Raw genomic sequence first — 24,599 nt, 5'->3', positions numbered from 1 at the left:
GATGCTCTGGATTATATCCCACGTTGAGGTGGGGCTACTCTCAGACTTCCTTGTTCACATCCAACAGGCCTTCAGGCCCTCAGCTGTGGAGCAGCTCAAATAGAGGGAAGCCAGTGGATAGCGTGGCTTATTCCTGAATGATAAAGAAGACGCAAGTGCACCTGAAAGACCTCAAGGAGCTTGCACCCATCTGCTATGAACGAGGAAACAAACCCTGTCTCTTGGTTAATAAGGATGCCTTTTTTGATACCCACAGAACAGCATTACCACCATGTGGATTATGGATTTAGATGTGAAGTGTACCTAGAGTATATAATAGAGAGGGAACCACATGATACATAATGTACAACCGTCCTTGAAAATGGATGCATCAGTAGCTGAACACTGACTGCTCATTTTGGCCACTGGAGGGCGATCCGAGCCAGGGTTAGTGAGATGAAAATGCCACCAGCACATTTGTGATTTGACCAACTGTAGTATTTTATAAACTAATTATTACAGCAACCTTTCAAAGTCTGCAACTGTTTAGTTTAGAGTTACACTCTGGTGGCTTTCTGCATCATGTCTCCATTGTTGAGGCATTCAAACAATTACACTGATCAGTTCTACATGTATGCAAACATTATTTGTTACTGATGTGGGGATTTATTATTATTATTATTCTATATTTTTTCTTTATAGTGAAAATGATGCTTATTTTAGATTATAAAAGGATGAAAAGTTAGGAATGGGAAAAATCTCTCATGAGTAATAATATGGCTATAATGTTAATTCGGTATAATTAAGTATGTTTTTTTTTCTTAGTAGGCTATAGGCTATGTCAAACTTATGATACAGTATCTCATATTTGTGACTCATCACTACGAGATACAAAGTCATAACTTTAGGCACTGTGCTATAACTAGGCCATAAGCCTACGATGTTTATTTTTATCATTCGTTCAAAGAAAAAAAATATTTATAGGCTTTAATAATGAACTCTTTTCCTACCAGATGTCTTGGATACTTTGAGTGGCAGGCACTTCTCGCTGTTCATTGGTTAAAGCCACCATGACGTAATATCTTCGCTAGGCTGAGCGGTGCTGAAGTGGCGGCGTGGGGACCGCTGTGTCTACCAGGACCTCAATGTCGGACCGGTTTCATATTACCCAGTAATATAATTATAAATTCCGGGGATAAGCCGCAGATATCAGGTAAAAGGGCTGAAAATATTAGCTTCCTAAAGCACCTTTGACGTCAAAGGTGCGTCGAGCAATCTCATGATTTAAAAAAACAACAACTAATGTTTGGTTGCATGATATTTTGGACCCAACCACGTATTTATGAGACACCTGAAAATCAGAGTCACCTGGAAGAAGAAGATGGACATCAACTTTGACTGACGAATGTTTTCAAGTAGGTGTTAATATTAAAGGGTTATCTGGAGAGTCGCTGGTGATGCATGAAAGCTTGTCTTTTTATGTGCTTTAGCTGTTTTGCCTTGAAGTCAATTGTTCAGTTGTATCTTGATTCTACTCTTTTGTCTCACTTTATCTGCTGTTGAAGTCTGTCTGTCTGTGCCTGCGTGGTAGTGTATGTGTGCGTGGAAGAGAGAGAGAGAGAGAGAGAGAGAGAGATGCCACTTCTGTCATGGGTGGTTTTTTGGCATGTGTGTACACTATCTCTTGTTGTCTAATATGTTGTCCTACTTTAGCCACTTTAAATATTTCATTTTCATTATGAAAACCAACACACACATATACACACAGACCAGAGAGTACAGTTCTCATCTATAACCTTCCTCCTCTCCCTGTCCAAACATGTCTTTTACTTTTTAGATGCAGGTCGAACATCACATCTGATCATGTTGAACTATTATGGAGTTCTTACTGAAACTTTTCCTCACATGAGTATAGACCAATATGAGCTGTAATGATGTTGCCTCATTACAGAGCGACATCCCTGATAACAAGCTGCATCATCATCTGAGTCAGTGGTCCTCAGACTCTTTGCTTTCACACAACCACACAGTCCCATCCCTCATGTGAGCTGGCTGACTTGACCTGACAGACTTTTCCAGCAAAACAGTTCAGTTAATCACAACCATCTCAGTGTGCTCCAGTACCCAGAGGACTGAGCATAGATTTCTGTGTGTAAGTTAGGGGACTAACGTCGTATCTGCTTTGCAGTGAAATTGTCTGCAGACAGCTAGTCTGTCACACTGGCCTACTTTCTTGTGGTATTGAACTGTTGAAAATAAGCAGGGACAGGATAAATCAAGATTCAATGAAATGCGGCCCTGTCGAGTATTATATTATCCTTCATATTACATTGCCAGGGACATTAATCTTAATAATCAAATGACAAAATATTGATTTAAAACAATTCAGTTATGTTGTGTATGATTGCTTCTTACAGATTTACTTACTTATAGGGATAATGTCTTTTTGGCTGAAGGTGAAAATCAGATGGTTTTGTCCACAAGCATTTCCTTACATTTCTTCCTCACATCTACACATACATTGGGAGCAGTTGGAGATTCAGTGTCTTTCTCAAGGGCAAAACACCATTCCCATGATTAAAGGCCTGCTCTTCCTCCTGAGCTTTGCTGTGGACTAATGCAGTTAGGTGCCAAACAGTAGTCTGTTTTTTAAATGACTTAATGACTAATCAGATTTAAAATAAAATAATGCAATGTAATTAGATCATATCTGGAAATACTAGACTAGAAATAGACTGACTATGAAATATATGCAATATATGGGTGTGCCAAAATAACAACCTGGCTCTGGTGTTGTAGGACAAAATTATACGTCTTTTAAAATGCTCATTTTTTACATGTTATTGTTTGAATTAGGGCTCTGAAGAAGGTTCACCAAGTCCCACAGCCAAGCCACATCCACTTTTTATATTGATCAGATGTAGCAATGACCATTGCTGCACCCGACTGAAACTGCCCCTACATGTTTATACCAATGCTGAGCCCAGAACATCTTGACCTATAACTTCCAAACCAATAATCACCATCACTGGGTAAATGGAGATGAAGAGAGGTCGTCCCTTCTGGTTTGAAATTGTTACCTCTACAATCAGAGCCTAATAGATGATGTTGTCCTGTCTGTAAGCAGCTTGTTCAATAGCTCAGAAATCTTTATTCGACCAGCTTTAACAGGCAAGAAGAGAGCACGCTGGACGTATGACATAAAGCCCAAAACAGGATGTTGCATCTAAAATATAGAATTTTCTGAACATGATTTTCAATCTAGTTTAAATTCACAACATTGTGCCAAGACTATGTAACACTGCTGAGGGCAGATATCAGTAAATGGTGTGTGGTTGTATCCTAGCAACATTAATTATTACTGATAATTTAAATGGATTATTTAATCTTTATTCACTTTAGTTTCTTCTTCTCTACGATTGAATGTCATCAGGACGCTACTGTGTTTAGATATTTTATGTGCAGATGCTTTGTAATCACTTTGCTTTACTTAGCAACAGTCCTCATAGTTGTATTTCATGAAGAGATGATGATCATTATTATGCTTGCCTGTGTACAGATTTTTGTTTCAAGCTTGATGTCTGTAAAATCAGGAGCAATGGGTCTGAGTATGGTAGGACACGTTGAATTAACTAAACTGATGTGAAAGTGTATTTACTCTTAGCAGTGCCAGCGGAGCATCTCTGCAGTGCAGCTGCCCTAGTTACAGAGCAGCTGAGTAACTGTGAGAGACTGTGGTTGGCCCAGGCAGAGAGAGGAGGAGTTTGTAAATGGTTGACTGAATTATGGAGGGTAGGCTGTGCTGAGGTCCAGAAGCAGACAGCAGAGTAGGACGTTGACTTAAGCACCAGTAGTGTGAAGTGAGGGAGCAGACTCTGCCAGCAATAGCCTGCAGTTGTGCTTTATGTTTTTATCTTTTTCTATTCTGCTGGGATGCTTTTACCCCAGAATGTAAGATGTATTTTTTAAAACTAAAATCTGTAATTAGGTCCCTGAGGCTTTAAGATTGTCACAGCATTACAGCTAGAAAGGCCACTGAGGCCAGGAAACAGAGAAGAATCAAGAAGCAGATCCACAGGGAGATCAGCACAAACACTTCATATGCAGACACCAACAGCAAAGATACATTTTATCCAGATTACATTTACATGCAGCATTAAAACATGTCACCATGGTCCAACTGTGCAAAATTGAAAACATTTTTACTCAAATACAGATGGTCCATAACGGTACCTCTGCTCTTAGGGCCTGGCCTAAACTTAAGTCTAACTGTCCCAAGACTTCCCTTACATAACCCTGTATAGAGTCTAATACTTCTCTGTTCAACTTTATTATTACATGAACAGTTTTTGATTTGTGTCAAGGAGCCATAATACTTGTGACTTGTTTAATGCTTATTTAATTTATTAGTGCAGTCTCATGAAATTAGTTCAATGCATTTTTCATCACCCTTGATGACCAAACTGTGTTCGGTCTGAATACACAGTAGCAGTGGTAGTAATATATTGTTTTATGTATTTTGTATATCCATATATATATATTTTGTATATACATATAATCTACCATTTTACTCTTGTATGCATCCCCTTGCAGTGTAGTGAATATGTTTCTGCACCACTGATACCAGCAGATTCATCGCACTTAAAAGTGATTCTATTCTATTCTTTCAGGACTTAATTTTAGGAACATGGAGACAGTTTCCATGGTCCAGCCTTATCCAGCAGCATGATTGGAGCATCCAGTCTCTCAGGGGACACCCTGATAGCGTGCCACTTCCCTGTGGTTCAGCTGCCCTCTTGGCAACTTCCTGTCCAGGCCCTGTGCAGCTCGGCCAAGAGGCCCGGCCGGCTGTGCTCAGTGGGCCTGACCCGAGCTGTGTCCCTCCCGGAACAGGACTCGCTGAACCGAGATCATACCTTCACCGGTGGCCGCAGATATTTCTCCAGCAGTTACAGTAGTCTCAATGAGGACCGAGCGGAGGAGGAGGGGGGCAGTGACAGCAGTGGGAGGTACGACTCCACCTCTTCACCAGAGGAGATGAGTTCCCATCTGAAGAAGGAAAGCTCTGGAGCTAGAGGCGTTCTGCGGTCACATAACTCATTCCTTCCCAGCACAGAGCTAGATGAGGATGAGGAAGATGAAGATAGTGATGGAGGTAATCTACACAGATATCATGAGGACTCATCTTTCGTGTTGCATGGAAATTCTAACTGGCCTCTAAGTAATGGTGCCAGAAATTCTACAATGTCCCATGGGGACATGGAGAGCGAATGGGGCGATGAAGGGACTGTTTTGGGTACTAAGAGTGACCAAGAGTCGCTCTCTAACCAGCCTAACCAGCCGGACTCACTGCAAACTGAATGCCAGTGCTTTCATGTGAGCAGATCTGGCATCACGATGATGGCTTATGGAGAGCAGGACTCAGACAGACTGAAGGATAACATGTCCTGCTGCATCCACAGCCAACACAAATGTTCCCCTGAGCTGTTCTCCAGCAGTCACACAGGGAATGTCAGTGACTCTTCCTGTAACAGTTCTGATGGCGTCTTGGTTAACTTCTGCACTATCTATAACAGGAGCAACAACCCTGCAACTCCTCATGACCTCAGCAGTCCTGCAGTTCACCCCTCTCAGTCATCTGAGGGATCCGTGTTCCTCAACCTCCAACCTGTTCCCAAGACTCCAGCTGAGGGCCTCCAACATTATGACATGACACCCTCTGCTTCCTGCTGGTCTCCTCAGGGCCTCGACTCTAACTGCAATCTTTACTCCCTGGAGCCGCTACCCCCCGGTCTCTCCTCACTGGAGGTATCAGACTTAACTGCCTGTCTCCAAAGCCAGGCCACCTTGGCCATTGGGACCAACCAGAAGTACTACAAACTTGTGACTTGTGACCTTTCCTCACAGTCACCCAGCCCAGCCTGGTCCAGCCTCACCAGCTGCCCTGAGGGTCTGAGCAGAAGTAGCCCCTTCCCTCCCTTCGAGCACCTCTTTGTTGATCATAAGAAAGAAGGACAACACAAAGAAGTCAAGAAGGTAATATTGGAATAAAACAGCTCTTCACTTAGTACTGAATGAGATGATATAGGTGTGCTAAACATCAATTTTTACAGGGAAAATGCTGAAAAAGAATGCATAAGTATTTAGAAAATAAGGTTGTCGCTGTCCAATTAACATGGCTTACAACAGGTCTATAAAGAATTAGTAAATGATTGATCAGTTACAGTATAAACCCCATTATAAAGGGTTTCTTGTAAGACAGTGGTACCAACATCTTGTGTAAATAATAAATGCATATGTGATTTGGTTGTGTAAACCTAAGCACCTAATCTTTTCTTTATCATCATCAGGCGAAAGAGGATCAAGAAAAGGAAAAGAGGTTCTCAACTGCACAATGCAGTGGCGGGTCTGACTGCTCTCAGTTTCAGACCTATGATTACCAGGTTGCCACCTCCTCCACTGAGAAAGCCCTCTGCAGGAAGAAACATACAGACAGTATCCAAAACTTCTCCCACACGCCCTGTTTGCTGTGCCCTAGCCAGTGTAGCCCACATAGCAGTAGATGCCAAGGCACAAGCGCTGCATCCACACAGCCATCTGTGATTCTAGACCAGGAGCACTGTGATACTGATGCTGCTGAGAAGGGTAAGGCATTGAATAAGATTTTTTTTTCTTTGTTGCTTGGTTTTAAAAGTGAGAGAGCAAAATACACAAAGATACAAGTGTGAAGTGCATCTAACATCTGTTCCAACTATTTTTCTTACCCTCTACCTCCATCTCAGGAGCATGTTCTTTGGAAAATGCAGTGGTGCGCTACAGTAAGGCCCAGAGACCAACCTCGCTGCCCATCCAGCCCTTTGTTCTGGTCCCCACAGGCAAACCCCAAGCCCAGCACTTGGGCTGTCTTCTGGAGCAGTACATGAATCAGAAGAGCAGCAAGTCTGGTAGCTCCCAACCAGGCTTCAAGTTCAAGGGCAAAAGGAGTCAAGGCTTTTCTGATCTTCAGCTATCACCAATGGGCAGCCACTATCCCATCTTCCTGGAGGCTCCTTCGAGCTCTGATACATGCTCCACCTGCACGCCGAGTCCAGAGTGCTTCAGCCGCAGACACACATGGAGCCAGTCCAGCAGAAGTCAAGGACTCCCTAGTCCATGTACATCTAAAAGCAGCCTGGATCCAAGTCACACCAGCCCAAAGCCCAGACTGGTTCAGGTGCAAGATAAAACAAGCCCATACTCAGGAAAAACTCAGACTAACACTTTTTTAAATCTGATCCCAGCCCCAAAACAGTCCAACCTTGTTAAAATTCCCACCTACCAGGACCTTATTAACCTCAGCCCTGAGCAGAACCATGCCAACACTGAGCCCAAAAGTCCCAGTCAGTCCCAGACCCACACCTCCTACCATTCAATATTCTCTCATACACCACCAACATTACCCCTAACCACTGACACCCATCACCCAAACCTGCAGGTGTCCCTGTCTCCTCCCACAACCTTACAACCAGAAAAGAAGTTCCCTCAGCACCGGGCTGCACCTGCAGCTGACTCTGGCTTTTTTCACGGTAGTTTTACAGCTGCCCTCTCCTCAGTAGCTCCACTCTCCTCTTTGAGTTCTCTGCTATCCTTGGCTGCTTCTGGGCTGCACCCACAGCATATCCAGGGCTCTACTGGGCTCAGTGGGACGCAGAGTCAACACACTGAATCTCTGATCCTGAGTGACAGGCCGCCCACAGAGTTCTGCCTCTCACCTGATACATCTTATGAGTCCATGTCTATCAGCCATCTTCAGAGAAGAGGTGAGGCCAATAAATGACTGATACACTATATCAGTTTGTATAAAACATGATGTTAAATACAGTATATGCCATACATTGAAATCTGAATGGAGTAAAAAGTGACCTAGTAGCAGTAATGACTGGATTCCTCCTTGATTGGATTGTCTATCCAGTGATGAGCTGTTGAGAACAGCAATAAAAACTCACTGTGCTGCAGCAGTGCCTTCAATACCCTGAAGGGGCTTCCTCTCAAACATGACCTATTTTTAACTCTCCCTGCACGGGATTGGCCGAGCCTTCTGCTCTGTAGCCTATGTGTGTGCGACTGCAAGCTCCAAGAGAGGATGAGAGAGAGAATGATGCAGTAGAAACAGTGCTAATGATTTATAATACACCCAATAATTTTGTTTTAGTGCTACCATATGGGTCACTTGCTGCAAATTTAATTATATAAATATGGATAATCCATGATGGAGACATTTGCAGCATTGGTGAACAGTAAGTGTGGTGCAGCACTCCAGGCAGCATCAACATGCATAAAGAATTTACCCTGACATTTGCAGAGGCTAGCCAGTGTGAGAAGAAGAAAGAAAGGCAGGGGGAAAGAAAGTCAATGAGGACCGCTGCTAAACTGGAAAATGGACTCTTTCATCTTCAGTTTTTATTCACATTTACATTTCTGCAGTATGATAATGAACCCTGAAAGCATTCTTTCATTTTTCTATGCATTGGCCCAGTTAGTGAGGAGAAAATCTTATCAAGTAATATCTGTTTATTATTGAGTCTTATTTTCTTAAAACAAGTGAAAAATCTGCCAGTGCTGTGACATCATTTCAACCTGTTTCCAGTACAAATCACCACGTTTAAAGAATTGTCTCGAAATGAGTGTCAGTATCTCCAAACAAGATAGACAGAACAAGGGAAATTACTTCAATAAACAAGTTGATATTTACTAGAAACAGGTTAGTTAGAATCATTCCACCACACTAGCAGATTTTTTTGGCTTATTTAATGAAAATAAGACTTTCAGCAATCAATAATACACAGAACTTACATAAAATGGGGATTTGCAATGTAACATGTACAGTGTATATTAATATATCAACATTTTGTATCTGCCCAAACAAAATATGAAGCATTAATTACAACCTCTTTCCTTGTCCAATGTCTCTAGGTTTGCTGAGGTCTGTGAGCAGGGCGGTGGATTTGATCATGGCTCATTTTGGCCGCAGCAGAGACCCTGAGGAAAAGGTATGAATTGGCAGAGCTAAGCAGCTTCAAAGATGTGTCACAATGGAAAATTGCAAACTGATATTACTTACATTCTTGAACTGGAGTCAAATAACTGCTATGTCAACAGGAATAATACTGTATTATATTTATTTCCTTCTGCGACAGATGCGTCTGGGTAACAGCTCTCGCAGTCCCACAATCGCCAGGCTGGTCCTGAAACATTTGTGTCCAACGATCCAGAATATTTTAGAGGACGGTCTTAGGGATCACAAACTGGATCTCATCATCGGGCAGCGCCGCAACCACTCCTGGAGTGTTGTGGAAGTCTCTACTAGGATCGGTAAATGTGACTAGTGATCATGATTCAAAGGAAGTGTCATTGGCTTGATGTACTGGTGGAGCAGCATTGCTTGTGGTACTGTGGTTTGTTTTGGGCTCTTTGATGAACTCTTTCTGATCTCTGTCCAACTCCGCTACAGGTCCATCCACCAGAGTCCTTCACAGCTTGGTCTCCAAAATCAGACAGTGTCCCCAGCTCACCAGCCACTGCATGAGACTGAGAGCCTTCATCATGGGCCTGCTTAAGTAAGTACCGAAATTACCTTTGATCATACTAATGATGCTAAAGAATGCTAATGAAATTACTGCACATATAAGCATTTATCTTAAGTGGTTATTGGCTCTCTTTCAGCTTGAGAGCTTTGGAGTTCTGGCTCAGTCACCTTCATAGTCAAAAAGGTGAGTTGCAATTTACTGTTTTTTTTTTTTTTTTTACCACACTAGCAGCGTGGCCAAATGTCAGTCGGTCAGTTGGTGTACCACTTTGGTCCACACTCAAATATCTCAACAACTGTCATTGAATTTGGTACCAACATTCATGTTTCCCACAGAATTAATTGAAATAATTTTGGTGACTTTTCATTTAGCGCCTTTATCAGGTAAAAATTTTGATTTGTCCAATACTTTCCAATTCTTTGGTCCAATACCTCTGGTTAAGAACTTTGTGTTTAGTGCTAATTAGCAAATGTTAGCATGCAGATATGATGAACAGGGTAAACATAACCTGCTAAATACAAGCATGTTATTTTGACAAAAAAAAATCTTATCTCAGTTGTCATCCATGGCAGGTTAGGTGATCTGCTAAGGAAAACTGTGAGATGTGGTTGAAAGGTCTGAAAAAGTGGACCTTGAGATAAGATTTTTTTGTTGCCCGACTACTGTTTCCAAGGTCAAGAATGAACTTTCAAAATCAGCACGTTAACATTGTTATTGTGACTAAGTTAGCGTGCTGTTGTTAGCATTTTGCTCAATTACAGCCTCACAGAGCATATGTTCGGATATTTATGTGTTAACACCCATTACTGTCTCCACAGATGTGGTGACAACACACTACCATTCTTGGGGGTTCCTGTCCATGTCACTGGGTCAGTGTCAGCCTTTGTTTCAGGAGCTGCTACTTCTGCTGCAGCCGCTCTCTGTGTTGCCCTTTGACCTCAACTTGCTCCTGGAGCCCCGACTGTTGCGTAACAGACACCTGTGTTCGAAGGAGGAGGGTGTTTCGCCACCTCCACCATGTTCAGCCCTCCTAGTGACCAGCTGGCCACTACTGCAAGCTGACAAAAAGGTAGACAGCAGCTGCAGCGGTCAGCAAACTAAGATTTCAGGTCTGCATCACCAAGAGTCTCTAAGTTCTCAGAATTGCGTCAAGTGGGATTGCGAAGGGATGCAGGCCAGCAGGAGTCCACTGTTAGCTCCTATTCCAGAGTGGTGGCCGCAAGAGCCTGACCTTATGGATGGTGTGGTTGAAGGGGAGGACTGTAGCCAGAATAATATTGCAGATACTTGGTCTCAAATAAGTATGGACAGCAGGCAAGAAGAGAGGAGGGGAGAGAAAGATAATGAGACCCCAAATGCATCAACCTGTGTCCAGGCTGAGAGTCCATGTCAGGGTGGGCTGCGCTGGGCCAAACTGTTTGGAGCAGCTGATGCTTCCACCAGGACAGAGACAGTTTCTCAGAGTCACATTGGAGCACAAACCAAAAGGTAAGAATCAGCAGAAAACATCAAAACAAGTACAGAGCTTGTTGTTTGATTTGATACTTTAATGTATTTTCTTAATCTTGTTTGATTTTTTTCTTTGTGAGAATGGGATTGACACTGATCAACCCCAAATTGACACTGATAACTCAGTGAGATTGACACTGTAACTCTCTACTCATAACTAATAGCTCTTTATCATTGCTTTCATAGGTACAGGCGGCCATCACAATGGCTGCAGTTGGACAGATTACATCTTGGACTATTGGCTCAATCCATCAGGTCAAGGAAGCTAGGAGGAGCTCAGACTGACAAGGACTCTTGAAAACTAAACCTTCTGTGGGTGGACGACAGAGTGGAGGCTATTTACTGTAATAACAAAAAGTCTTAACTGCATGTTAATAGATACACAGTGCTCGATCGCACTGCTGAACTGATCAGAAAGCACAAAAAATACAGGATTAAGAGCTATGGCAATGGCCCGTATTCATCAAGCTTTGTGTTGCACCAGCTATTCGTAAATCCATTACTTGTTTGTGTATCCTTTCTAATTTTTGAACTATCAGCTAGGTTCAAAATAAATCAAGTCGCACCATTAAAACTTAAAGAATGCCTTAACTAGTAAAAACCTTAGTAATATGTAAGGAAACATCTGTAGCGCTGTCCAATCAAAAGCAATCACCTATCTAAACAGGAAGTTGCTGTAGCATGACAAGCTGTAGCATAATTGCCAAAAATAACTATTTTAGGGTCCAATCTATATATTAAATCTAACTGCTAATCCTTTGTAAATGTTGGTATTACTTTGTTTTATTTATATACGCATACATGGAGAAATGTTTAGAGTTAGTAGTATTTATATAGTTTAGAATGAGTGGGAAATATCATATTATGCTAATCTAACATGCTATTTAGCCAGTCAATTCGTTTGACGTTAGCATAACGTTTTGTAATTTGAGGTAAGTATATTCTGTTATTTTTGTGAAATGTAATTTAAAATCTTCCCAGTGTATGTCATTATTTAACAGTATTTTGATTAACTAAATTTCATATTATCTCCTACTTTTCAATCTAAACAGGGCATATGTTAGCAAGCTAACGTTAGTTGGTTAGCTAATGCTGCAGTTACACCTAGAAGTTACTGGCTGTAAATATGCAGTGACAACTAATCTCTAATTAAGAACCATGATGCATAAATCTCCACTTTGTAAACACTTAGCCTACATTGTAACTGGGCTTAGTCTGAACTTTCGAACAGCTTGTGCAACCGGCTCCTGTGACCAGCTCCTGATCTTAAAATGTCCCTCTGTTGTTTTATCACTGCACTTTTGTAATTTGTTCTCATATGATCTCATATAGATAAAGCTTCATGAATGCGACCAGAAGAGGCTGGGTCACTTTCATAGTAGATCCTGAGCTCTTTTCCAGGAAATAGCTTGAAGAATGAGGGCCTATTTGCAATTGCACTCTGGAATAATCGCAAGTGGGTACTTCTGTTACCTGTTACTCTTCTTTGTATTTCCTGTAGGCGAATATCAATCATAAAATGCTAATATAGACCTGCTGTAGACTGTTGGATATTCTTGTGGTGCAAACCTATCCATTTCTCATATGTCACCGTCATTCTCTTCATAGCTATACCTTTCATCTATAGGTGGAAAAAAAAATCAAGCTATACACTCTTATTAGTGCCAAATATGCTACACACCAGCCTTGTGGATTGTCAATGATGCTTTATTTCCAGTAACTTACTTTCTTGAGCAGATTCCCAGCATGGATTAACTGTAGGTGCATGAGTTAACAAACATACAGTAGGTGCTTCAGTACATACTACATCATCTTCCTGATAATGTTTTTATAGCTGTAGAGTTTTGGTCGTTTTCTGGCACTAAAAATTTAAAATGTGTGGAATTGTTTGGTATATACAGTAGTATGTCTTCCAGTGAAGTTTGTTCAGTTGCACAAATATAAGCCATCTTGTGGCTGTTTCAGGTATTTAAATGTGTGTCAGGTATATTTTGATAGACTGGTGGTTAGATAAGAGGGAGGAAAGAGCAGAAAATGTATTCTCGTCATTTGTTAAATAGAGAATTTGTAATGTACTGCAATAATGTGAAGTCTGTGAAATTATTCCACCCAGCATCATTTTCTCAACCTCTGCTTCCTCGAATGCCCAGTGACAATCAAAGTCTGTCAATAAAGAATTAACATATTTACCTGTCTTCTTCCTGTATGCCAACAGTGAACAGTTGACTCAGTACTTGACTCATGTCACAACCTCATCTTGCCAGTAATGATCATTTTATTGACATGTATGACACGTGTTTCACGACTTTGCCTGAATGATCCTCTTGATGCCGCTCTTTTCCAGTGCATTCTGGGAAAGTTGACCAAAGGTATGTCCATACATGAACTTGTATCCTGTGGGATGGTATAGAATTAGACATGCTTGAACTTGATGTTAACCCCTGGCAGAGTGATTAATTTCATTTCAGTAACTGTTATAAAATAGCTGATCACAAGGCTTTGTAGTGTGAAATGTGTTGCTTACACTGACACAGACCTGGGATGTGTCCTGTGAATGACGGCACCACACCTCTGTTTGATGGATAGATAGTGGGCAGAGTAGTTATTGTACTGTCCTTCCCCTTTGGGATGTCTTGGTATGTGGGGTGACTCCGCTGCTGCTTTCCAAACTGGATCAGTGCCTGGTTGGTAGTGATGGGATAACCTTTGCCAATTAGGAAGCGAGATTTTGGCACATGCCCTGTAAAACCTGTAAAAAGACATCATTCAGTGAGCTGCTGGAGTATTTTAGGAATTCTTTGATATGCAAGAGAAACAAGTATAAAAACCAGTATCAATATTGTTTAAATTAATCTAAATAATAATATTCAATGTGCCAAACTCTCAGAGAATATCACTCATTGCTGCAGTTCGTTGTTTTGGTTTAACAATCTGCAGGGTTGCAATACCGGCCACATCAAGCAGCTATTTTCAGCTAAAATGCTCTAAAAACCAACTGTATGCTACCTGCCCAGCACCAAACTGCAAGCAGACAAAGTTAACAATACCTGGTGAGTAAAGTCGAATATCTAGCACCTAAAGACGCAGATAGTTTTCTCAAGAGGCAGGTGAATATTACTTTGTATTTGTCAGGAAAACAAGAAACATCACTTCAATGGGATGACACTGTTGGTCTGTGTTTGATGGATGTTTTTAACTAATTGTTTCTAAAATGTTAGCCATAGCAGCTTTATAAGCCTATCATATTTCAGGACCGTGTGTCTGTCAGCTTGTTTATGCCCCCTGATGGTCAAAAGTTCATTAACAGCTTTAAAGCAGCAAAATAATCAATATTTTTAACTATGGAGCACATGACTACTTGTATGTGAAAGGGCTCGCTTGTGGTGATGAGCCCACAGAGAATTATCATCCAATCAGCAGTTAGCCTCAGCTCTACGGAGCATTTCAGCGTCTTTCAGCTCATTATTTTGTTTTTTTCGGCCCACAACTTTCTGTTTTGGTTCAGTCTCACTGCTCTCAGCCTGCTGTTTTCGTTTTTTCGGCAAAAAAGCTCTAAAAATCGACTCTCGAATCTCTGTTCAGCACCAGCAGACAGACGAAGTTAGTGAATAGCTGGTGAACATGGTGGAGCATTTAGTAGCTGAAGAGCCACACGTTTCCCTCATAATTGAGTGGCGACCAAAACAAGAGCTAAAAGCTAAAACATGTCTCCAACTGAATGCTAATTTTACTCCATATAATTTTATGCTAATGCTAATTTTACTCCATATATGCTGAATGTGTAAATAGGCAACTGTTAACACGTTTGCAGGTTTGAGGTCTAATGAATTTGAATGGAAACAGCTGTTCAAGTTCTCTCTGGTGTACCTGAGATAAAGTACTTGTGTGGGTTATCATCATCCAAGAAATATGGTTTTCCAGCGGGGGTGAAGGACTTCAAGGGCTTGTAGGAGATCACGTTACTGGAGATTGCTGTCAAAGGGGGTTTCGGTCTCTGGGCCAAAAGATAACAGAGAACCATTAAAACATGCATGACCCAGAGATCATACAATCTCTATGATCAAAAAGGATCATATGACAAACCTGTTTATAAGCCTCAACAGAAAGTTTATAAAGGCAGCAAAGATTCTACATAACAATACATATATATAATACCAATAACCATATGTTTAATGTAAACTTATTCCAGTAGAAATGACACCAGTAACTTAATGCAAGTGAATGAAAATGTGTGCCATAAGAAAATCGATTATACTGCTGACAATTCCTTTTAATTATCTAAAAAGTGAAAAGTGAAATTAGTGAATCTGTGGTTGGAAAGCTGACCAGTTCTGCCTCTCAGTCTTTTTTAGGGTGGATTACATTACAGTGAACTGACACTGGAGTTCCACCATGGATAATTAAACAAGAGGGAACCTATTCAGAGATGCCATGTCAATATGTACGTGTGTGTGGGGGGGGAGACAGAGAGAGAGAGAGAGAGAGAGAGAGCGGTAGAGCCAGAACATGTGTGTGTAGGTTACTTCAAACTGTCGGTTGGTGTAGTTGACAATAGCCGGCAGGTCTGTTGATTGCTGTTGGATCTTCGAACGCCCCTCCTGGTAAAACTCAGACAGTGCTTTATGACATGTTTCAGAGTAGCTGCAGGCAAAGTAGTTTTGCCTTTTTGGAATGAAGCCTAAAACAGCAACAAGCAACATCAAAGGATCAGCTCACCCGAATTTCTAGTGGTGTTTAGCAATGAAGATAGTTTTGGGTTTTTTCTGCTCAGGTTTTGAGTTCTGTCTCTGCGATCTCTGCCTCCACCTAAATACATTGGAGGTGAATAGATTTTTTTCCTGGTGCTCACAGTATTGAAAAATGACACCAATTTTTTTTTTTCCAAAAACAGTGTTACTGTTACTCTTTATAATCCACAGAACACAGTGTGAAGAGTTTTCAAAGGGAGTATTTCTTTGGCACAAAGTATTTCCAATGAAAACAGTTGTCTGTGGATCGGGACATTGTTTTTTAGAAAGATACATTGCTCTTGATCCATGGAGCAAATAAAAACCAAAGCAATCTGAATGGCTAGATGTTGCTAGAAGAAAGGGAGAAAATATGTGCTCTGCAAAATATGTGCCAAATATTTCCAGAGGGTTGGGAAAAGCAATGTAAACACTTAGAAAAAAGGGACTTTGAAATCACTGCTGCAAACACTGCTACAAATATGTTTGTTTTTTGATTTTCAACACTGTTCCACTTAACAGCTCGTTTATACTTAATAATTTATCAAGTGGACACAGATTATTCTCATGTTCTCACGGTCTCATGTTGTTGCAACATGCGCTTTCATAATTTAACTATGAAAGCAAAAACGGCTTTTGCATAGTGAGTCTTTGATGGAAGTGAAAGCCTTTGAAAGAAAAGGACTAGTGCTGTGAAAACTCACATATTTAAAGGCTTATTACCAGTTTTCAGTTATAAATGACATATACTGCTGATTGGCATTTAGTTATTTTACATCATAACACTGTTAATAATTAACAGCTTGTAAATTTAAATGTTACCAAATGTACTAATGTTTGTCCCCAATATGAAATAATTTTCCATGAGGTGTTCAGTTACTTTGTTGACCCCCCGTATTAGTGTGTGATACCTACCTGTGTATCCTGGTATCATCTTCTTCAAGTTACTTTCAGGGATGGTTCTCAGTGTCAGACCAGTGTCAGACTCTGTGGAGGGGACGTGACCCCCGTGGAGGACGAGACAACTGGAGTGTTTCACCTCAGGACTGGTCAGCAGCTCAGCTGTGAGCTGGCCGTAAGACTTCCCCGCATTGTACTTCAGCTGTGGACAATACCCTGCATACCTGAAAACAATAGGGATTCTGGGGTAAACACAAACTCCAGCAGCTATGGCGCCCAGTAGCAGCTTTTGAGTTTGAAACAATACGATATACTTATGAAAATGTGTAGTATATATCACTTTAACAGATTTGACACACAAATTCTGAGAAAGTCATTAGGATTCAGAGGAGAAATGCAAATTTTTGCTAAATGCTAATTACATTAAATTCATATTTTGTGTAGACAAAATACCACAATGGTGCCATACAACAGTGAACAAAAGGTTTACTGTTGTCTTGCTATTGTACTGTTCTGTTCTGTAAGGCTTCCTTTAATTTTGTGGACAAATAAGGCTGCAAGGCATACCATATTTAACACTACTCTGATAAAACTTAAAAAATAAAAATAAAAATAAAATAACATTATTATAATTTCAGTGTTTCTTTTAGACTGTTATCACATTGTATTGCATTATATTTGACACGTCCCTGTCTCCTCCTAGTGATTTAACAGTAATAAGGAGCGCACGCCCACGCACTACATATATTGTTTTATCTTCCATAATAAAAGGATATAGTTATTTCTCACCGAATCTCGTGTCAGGAAGCATGTACTTACCCCGGTATATAATGTGGATCAGGTGTCAGCAGAACTTTGCTAAATTTAGGGGCGTATGTCTCCATATCGATCCTGCTAAAGGCTGAAGCAGGTCGCCTTCCTCACCGCGGTGTTTGCTGGTTGCTACAGACAATCAAATACAAACACACTGATGGAGCTCAATGTCATTAAACTGACGTGTGCACCCAAACTTTTTCTGCTGTAAGACTGACTGTATAGTAGGGGAATTTGTAGTCTGTGGTAGTCTAATACATTTACAGCGCGTATAGCTCTCACCTCTGTTAAAGTTCTCTATGTTGCTCTATATTCAAATTAATTGTCTTTATAAGGTTTAAAAAAAAAACAGCCTAAACGAGGAAGATGACCGCGAGAATCACATAGCGAACATGAAGCGTGTTAAAAAGGGAGTGGGTGTTCTTGTCTTCAGTGACTTTTTGAATAGAAAGGTAGATAGATATTCTTGAGAAATGCTCAACTGCGACCCCTAGCGACATTCTGCCGTTCTTTGCTCATAGTATGAAGAGGAGGAATGTTCACAGTGACCAATGTACATACTGTAATTATGAATCAGAAATACTGAGGTCAAGTAAAAAATACTGACAAAAATAAATCAAAGAATACTCAAATGAATGAAAATATGAATAAAAATTAATTAATAAAAATTACTTCAACTCCACATTTTTTATCTTAATTATTAAAAGGATATTGTTATTTGTTAATAATGTGTAAAGAGGCATATATTTAAAACAGTGTTAAATTACATATTTTTATTATTAACATTTAACTGTATTATTGTTTAATTATATATTCTGTAAAATCTTCCTTATATAAAGGTGTAAATAATATTTGAAAGCCTTCTTCTACTAGAATAAAATTCTACATATGTGTATATTTTTGGTGTTCATATTTTTTCCTTAATCGTACAATATACAGTAACTCCCACCAGATTCATCCCACAAATTTCCCCGCCATAATGCAGAGGACATGACCTCAGTGTCCTCAATGACAGCTATGACCCTGATACATGTGTGTAATGCATTAAGACAGACTTGCAAAAAATCTATCCTATCCTTTAACACAGAAACAGATACAACAGATACATAATATAAGCAGCGGGAGTGGAGGAATATTTAAATCATAATTAACATTCATCAGGACTACAACAGATATGACTGTGGGCAAACTGTGCAGCGACTCAAAATAACTTGATTTTGTTTTGTGTTTCCAGGATTGTGAATGATCCTGTGTGTTTGATCAGATGCTGCCACTGTTCACCTGGGGAATGTAGATCAAATCAGCAGACAGGAGTGTCCATTCTCCACATTCCTACACTCTCAAAACATCTTCCTGTTTACTGTTTCAGCTTCTTCTTAGAGTTTGTCTTTTCATACACATACCATAATACTGTGTATCATTTGAGGAATTTGTACATATTATGTTACCCTTCTCATACTAACGCTCATGAATAAATGGGTTATATTAATGCATGAGTTTTGTTTCCATCTCAAGGCAGTTCTGAGACTTTTTATGTTTTATGTGATTTTACCTATCAGCATTCCTTCGTTTTTCCCTTTACAGCACCTCTGTTTTCCTCTGTAAGTACTGTCTGTAAATACTCAGAGTATCCCAGCGTAAATCTATGTGACCGTGTCATGGCTTGTTCTTGTCATGTCTTGGATTTCTTACAGGTGTGAGGACAAAGCAAACATTTCAAATAACACTGGAGATGAGTCACTCTTTTTCCCAGGATTTAGTGACAAGGAAGGAGTGGGTATCAACATGCAGCCCTGCACTGTGACAGGACAGATGATGGGGAGAGGCGTGGTGAAGGATCAGAGGCGGATCAGAGGGGATGTTTTGAATTCTACGTCGCCAGTTCACCTCAGCTAATGACTGTGTGGCCTGTCTAAACTGGTGTCTTGTTCATTTTCCTGTTGCAGTTCAGCAGCAGAGGTGTGAGGGACGGAGGGGATGAATCTATACAGGACTTTTGGAAACCTCATGGAGGCTTGGGTACGTGAAGAAGGCCAGTGTTCGGACTCAGATTGGCTCAGAAATAACGATGAAGACTCTCCTACACCTTCCTCTGACACGGGGACAAACCTGCGCTCAGAATCGGTGGACTCTGGAGTGGAGACAGCCAGCTCTGACACGTCCTTTCCTGCTGCATCCTGCTCTGTCTCAACAGATAATACAGAAATAGACACATTTACACCAGAAAGAGAAGGTGACAGATTCACTCCAGCCTCAACATCACAATCTCCTGTCTTCTCCTCTCCTGTGCCTTCCTCATCTTCCTCTTTCTCCTCACGCCTCTGTCCCAGCAGAGCTCAGGAGGCCTCCACCATATTACACCAAAAAGTGGAGCAAACACTACAGAGGACTGACTCTGAGCATCTAAAGGACAACATAGAGCCCCTTACAGTGGATGAGGTGCTCAGGCGACGTCCTCAAGCACCTTTTTTACCCAAACGACACTATTCGGAGTTAGTGAGAGGTCAAAGGTCAGACAGTTTTGGCCTAAGGAGGACAGTCAACCCATCAGTGCCCATGAGGCAAATGTGCAGACGACCGATGTCTATGAGTTGTGACAAGCAGCCAGCTCAGACAAGATTAGAGGTGAGATACTGTTTATGTCACAAACCAAACTGTGTTCAAATTTCTAAGAATTCTGCATTTTTGGAAAAGCAGAAAAGATACAAACATTTCCATAATGTTTCTGTTTTCTGCTTGTGCTTATTTGGAACTAGTTTCAGGATTACATGAGTTTCACAGTAACATGCATGGTCTTGTAAGGGCTTGTAAATGTAAAAAGAAAGCCTGGAAAGAAACTCCCAGAAGTGTAACAAAGCATCTACTTTTATCGTATAGTTAAAGGGTTGCAACACACCAAGTTGCTCTCAAATTTAAAGTAGGACAGGCATGTCATTACTCATACAGGATCTCTTTCATGCTCGCAACCCGTCACAAGTCTGTCTGTGGTGTAAGGGATCATAAACCAGTCTGCCCAGGTGACTTCACACCCACAGGCATGAGAGGAATGGATGGAGACATGTGGGGGAAGTTGAGCAGTCTGTGGGGTTTTGGATAAATGACAGACGTGTTGTTAAGCAGATTAGAAAAGATTAGTCTTGAACTGAAATTTGATTTTGACCAACAATGTAAAAGAACACTGGAAATGATCCTCTTCACATTTGCCAAGAGTTAGTGTGAAAATCAATTCATGCTGACAGCACACAGAGACGTTGAAACAACTGGATTAATTGTACCAGTTGTATTTAACTCCTCAATGTTTTTTTTAAATTCCTTGGGTGTGTATTTATATCTTTGAATGTGGGCCAGGCTTAAAAGGCTTTGATGAAGGCAACACTGAGAAGCCACATAATGCCAAGTAGACATAATTACTTTCATTATCCTGTTCAAAAACTCATGTGATATATGCAACATGCATTAATAGAAAATGAGAAGCAATTAGTCGGTCAGACAAATCTGGATATTCTGACTAAACAGGTCGAGGATTTCGTTGTTCAAAGGTCATCTCAAAGTTCGGAAAGGAACAAGTTAGTAGTTGTAACATAATGCACTCTTTAATATCATAATTTACTGTAATCCATATTACAAATATAAAACTCCCATACAATATCTATTCTCAGTATAATTTGATATTATATTGACATATTACTTACCTGTAATTCTGTTCTATTCAATTCTAGTTTGTGCTGAATGAAGTTAGTTGACCAACATAAAATTGATTGACAAAATGCTTCTTAAATGTGAGAATGTGCTTTGCATCATATCATTATAAACTGATAAATTGTTTGGACTCTTGGTCAGACAAAACATTGGACTTGGACCGTGATGGATATTTTTTTTGCTATTTTGTAGACAGAACGATTAATTGAAAACATAATAAACATTAATTGACAGTGAAAGTAACCTTTAGCTGCAGCCTCAATTCTATTCATCAATAAGTCTACAGCCATGCTAGCAGCTCTGTGAGGCTGTGCTTAGGCACAGCTGTGCTCTGACCTAAATGCTAACATGCTAACATGCTCACAATGACAATGTTAACATGCTGGTGGTTACCATGTTCACCATCTTAGTTTAGCGTACTTGCTAAGTAACACTAAACACAAAGTACATCTGAGGCTGATGGGAATGCAGTTTTGCAGGTACCTGGCACTAGATGAAAAGTCAGAGGATCAACAAATGTATTACAATTCATCCTGAGGGAGACATGACTGTCTGCACCAAATTTCATGGCAATCCAACAGTTTTTGACAAATTTAACTCAAAACCACAAATATCTACCATGGCACCAGCAGGGCGCTAGAGGAGAGTCAGGGGATCACCAGAGTCAGTAGGATTAATTGTCTGGGCATCATGAATGTCTGTACAAAATGGCATGTCAATCCATCTGGTAGATGTTGAAATACTTCAGTCTGGACCAAAGTGGTGGCTCGACTGACCGACAATGCCATCACGCAGCTAGCATGGCTAAAAACTGCGACAGGATAATGTCACCTATGTGTGTGTTTGCAGAGCAGCAGTGAAGAAAAACTTGGACTTTCAAGTTGTCTAAACTTGTATACATTGAATTTATATTGTATCCAAGGTGACACTTTTCTTGCTTAATGATCTGTGCAGGACCTTGGTGAGCAGGAGGGGAAAGGACTGAGTCCTGGGCTCAGCTACTTGGAGCAGGTGTGCCAAATGTTAGAGGAAATTGCCAGACAACAGATGCACACCCTAGCGTTACAAATGGAGACGAATGCCCTGCGGGAGCATCAACACGCGGAGGTGAGCCAGGTGAAGACATTCATGTATTGCGTCTTTGCAAGGCAATTAAGAAGTTGTCACAGTTGTCAAGCTGCTGATGACAAGATGTCTTCTTGCAGCCCAAGGGTTCATATGAAATAAACCCTGACAACATTGTCTTTCCCATCACTTGGCTCTCTTTCAGGCTCTTGACAACTGTCAGAGTGACTCTAAAGTTGCTGAGGAGGATCTGTCTTCTTGTCAAAGGCTTGAAAATACAGAAAGTGCAGAGCACAGTTCCAGTGAACCACAGCAGCGGAAAGATTATCTTCACAGACATCGGCAGAGATCAGCTTCAGACACAACTATTGCAACACTGCATTTAAGTAAGTTTCTTTCCATTTTCACCTTTTGTGTTGATATGTTTTCTATTTTAAATATATTCTTATATGGAAATGGATTGCCAGTCTGTAGCTATATGATTGTGTGTGTCTTTGGCGCAGGAAAGTTGAATGCAGACTGCAGAGGGCATCGTCTGAGTACAGATAACCGGATGGAGAAAGTAGAGGAAGACCATGAAAAGCAGGTAATGTACTCAAATACAACACATTATTTGTACTTAAGTAATAGACACAATCAAAATACCAGCTAAAGGATATGTAATTTGTACTGTGTTATAGTGAGTTTTATAAGAAATATGTTATTTCTATTTTTCTTCATAATCTTCTATTATTTTGGTCCATCATTATTTAATTGTGTCTTTTCAGGAGTCTGAAAAAGAGGAGATGATTAAAACTAAGAAGAATTGGAAGTTAAAAATTGGATCTTTGAGAAGAGAGGAGTCTGCTGTGAGAGATACAGATGGGTGAGACCTTGTGTTTATAACTGTAACCTCTAGGGGGGCAGAATTATTAATCTCTTATGATGCATGATGCTCTGAGGAAATGTGCTGCTCCAACATAGCAGCCAGCCACACTGATGCACTGGTCCAGAGCTAATGCACAGTAGATGCAGAGGCTTTGGTGGGAGTTCATTTTCAGTCTGTGCTTCTGTTCCTCTTGAACATTTTGTCCTGTTTTTCATGAACTGTAGCTTACATACCGCTCCCAGTTTTCTACAATGGCTTACCTCAGCTCTGTTTGATGAATTTTTTATCTATACAGCCAACAGATGCAGCCATCTGAGAAAAACTCGGCCCGGCGACGGTTGAGCCAGCTGTTCAGGAGGAACAGGAGGAAAACTCTGCCTGTATAAAGGGACCACAGTGTGTCTGTCATGATGTTTAGACATTTTTGTTTCACTTCTGAAGAAGAGAAATCTTTCTGAGCTCTATCTCTGTTTTCAAACTGACTTCCTATTCAGCCCATGTGATGTAGCAATCTGCCATGCTTATTTATTGTCCGTTTTATACTTGCCTTTATTATTTATCCTGATAAATAATATGATTTTCTATAAAATTGTGATGGAAAATTAAATTTCTTTGTTATGTAATGTAAAATTCAAAGCTTGATTTTACAAACTTCAAACTTCCCCATCAAAGCTGCAAATTGGTAAAGAATACTTGTGTGCACTCTACAGTATATTCCACTATAAATGTCAAGTAATATAATGTAAATATAAATATATCTCGCTTTGTCTTGGTGTACTTCTGCAACAACAAGAGAAACATGTTTCATATCCATCAAATACCCCAAATGCTGTATGTCCACACTTTCTAATAGCATTCTGCATGTGTTGGCTCTCCTTTAAATATGAAAATATATCTGTACCCCAGAAGAGGCAAATGTGTATTTATTAATTAGGACAGCAACCAATGGCTATGTGGATTATCATTTAGTCTATAAAATGTCCAGTATAAAAACTGCCTCAAAATGCCTGTTACAACTTAAGTCTCCAGAGCCCAACTTGAAATCTTAAATCACATCACAGTTATGTAAAATCCTCCCATTTGACAAATTGGATCCAGTGAGCGATGTGTATTTTGCTTGATAAATGACTTAAACAATTAATTAATTATCAAAATTCCTGTTGATGAATTTTCAGTTGATTGATTAATTGATTAATCAACTAATTGTTTCAGATTTTGAGTAAATAGGTTAAATAAAGAGATTTTTAAAATGGGTTTTCTACATGAAGTAAAGGTTTTGAAAGGGTTAATAAATGACCAAATACCATGAAAAGCATCCTTGACTTTGATTTTCATCTTAATTGCAAAAAACAGGATGGAATGGCCTTCTTGGTATTTGGTAAATTTCAAGGTTTTTTTTTACAAAACCATTTAAACCCACTTAAACTGTGCAGAAAACCCATTAGAAAATACCTCAATGTATTTTAATGCATG

At 40.2% G+C, this 24,599-nt stretch overlaps 3 protein-coding genes across 5 annotated transcripts; 2 read left to right on the top strand and 1 right to left on the bottom strand.

Moving 5' to 3' along the window:
- Positions 1-1,082: 1,082 nt before the first annotated feature.
- Positions 1,083-13,240, top strand: LOC122866065 (iporin). Its single transcript, XM_044175209.1, has 10 exons — positions 1,083-1,394; positions 4,650-6,015; positions 6,330-6,624; positions 6,762-7,778; positions 8,932-9,008; positions 9,156-9,330; positions 9,470-9,575; positions 9,682-9,728; positions 10,364-11,033; positions 11,241-13,240. Exons 2-10 carry the CDS (start codon positions 4,705-4,707, stop codon positions 11,350-11,352), a joined length of 3,810 nt encoding a protein of 1,269 aa, XP_044031144.1. The 5' UTR covers positions 1,083-1,394; positions 4,650-4,704; the 3' UTR covers positions 11,353-13,240.
- Positions 12,741-17,928, bottom strand: fam166b (family with sequence similarity 166 member B). Of its 2 annotated transcripts, XM_044175210.1 has the most exons (7): positions 17,777-17,928; positions 17,501-17,623; positions 16,697-16,905; positions 15,578-15,732; positions 14,922-15,048; positions 13,591-13,803; positions 12,741-13,448 (listed from the first exon to the last, which is right to left on the bottom strand). In XM_044175210.1, exons 2-7 carry the CDS (start codon positions 17,563-17,565, stop codon positions 13,354-13,356), a joined length of 864 nt encoding a protein of 287 aa, XP_044031145.1. In that variant the 5' UTR covers positions 17,566-17,623; positions 17,777-17,928; the 3' UTR covers positions 12,741-13,353. The 2 variants fall into 2 exon arrangements, with proteins under 2 accessions (XP_044031145.1, XP_044031146.1); XM_044175211.1 differs by having other exon boundaries at positions 13,579-13,803; positions 17,501-17,913.
- A 1,410-nt stretch (positions 17,929-19,338) lies between these two features.
- Positions 19,339-24,037, top strand: si:dkey-106l3.7 (golgin subfamily A member 3). 2 transcript variants are annotated; one of them, XM_044175206.1, is made up of 6 exons: positions 19,339-20,119; positions 22,148-22,309; positions 22,464-22,644; positions 22,762-22,844; positions 23,026-23,123; positions 23,422-24,037. In XM_044175206.1, exons 1-6 carry the CDS (start codon positions 19,472-19,474, stop codon positions 23,510-23,512), a joined length of 1,263 nt encoding a protein of 420 aa, XP_044031141.1. In that variant the 5' UTR covers positions 19,339-19,471; the 3' UTR covers positions 23,513-24,037. The 2 variants fall into 2 exon arrangements, with proteins under 2 accessions (XP_044031141.1, XP_044031140.1); XM_044175205.1 differs by having other exon boundaries at positions 19,346-20,119; positions 22,148-22,300.
- Positions 24,038-24,599: the final 562 nt, after the last annotated feature.

Source organism: Siniperca chuatsi, linkage group LG18 (genome assembly GCF_020085105.1).
Source record: "Siniperca chuatsi isolate FFG_IHB_CAS linkage group LG18, ASM2008510v1, whole genome shotgun sequence".
Lineage (NCBI taxonomy): Eukaryota > Metazoa > Chordata > Actinopteri > Centrarchiformes > Sinipercidae > Siniperca > Siniperca chuatsi.
Note: the sequence above shows the minus strand (reverse complement) of the source record. Positions and strands in the feature narration are given on the sequence as shown.

What these genes read in the sequence shown, in the direction of transcription:
- LOC122866065 (XM_044175209.1), top strand. Translation starts at nt 4,705, where the DNA reads ATGATTGGAGCATCCAGTCTCTCAGGGGACACCCTGATAGCGTGCCAC. An exon ending in CAGCCATCTTCAGAGAAGAG is followed by an intron (nt 7,779 to 8,931) that starts GTGAGGCCAATA and finishes CAATGTCTCTAG; the next exon opens with GTTTGCTGAGGTCTGTGAGC. An exon ending in TTCATCATGGGCCTGCTTAA is followed by an intron (nt 9,576 to 9,681) that starts GTAAGTACCGAA and finishes GCTCTCTTTCAG; the next exon opens with CTTGAGAGCTTTGGAGTTCT.
- fam166b (XM_044175210.1), bottom strand. Translation starts at nt 17,565, where the DNA reads ATGGAGACATACGCCCCTAAATTTAGCAAAGTTCTGCTGACACCTGAT. An exon ending in GATGATACCAGGATACACAG is followed by an intron (nt 15,733 to 16,696) that starts GTAGGTATCACA and finishes TTGCTGTTTTAG; the next exon opens with GCTTCATTCCAAAAAGGCAA. An exon ending in ACACAAGTACTTTATCTCAG is followed by an intron (nt 13,804 to 14,921) that starts GTACACCAGAGA and finishes GTCTTTTTACAG; the next exon opens with GTTTTACAGGGCATGTGCCA.
- si:dkey-106l3.7 (XM_044175206.1), top strand. Translation starts at nt 19,472, where the DNA reads ATGAATCTATACAGGACTTTTGGAAACCTCATGGAGGCTTGGGTACGT. An exon ending in CAGCTCAGACAAGATTAGAG is followed by an intron (nt 20,120 to 22,147) that starts GTGAGATACTGT and finishes TGATCTGTGCAG; the next exon opens with GACCTTGGTGAGCAGGAGGG. An exon ending in TATTGCAACACTGCATTTAA is followed by an intron (nt 22,645 to 22,761) that starts GTAAGTTTCTTT and finishes TCTTTGGCGCAG; the next exon opens with GAAAGTTGAATGCAGACTGC.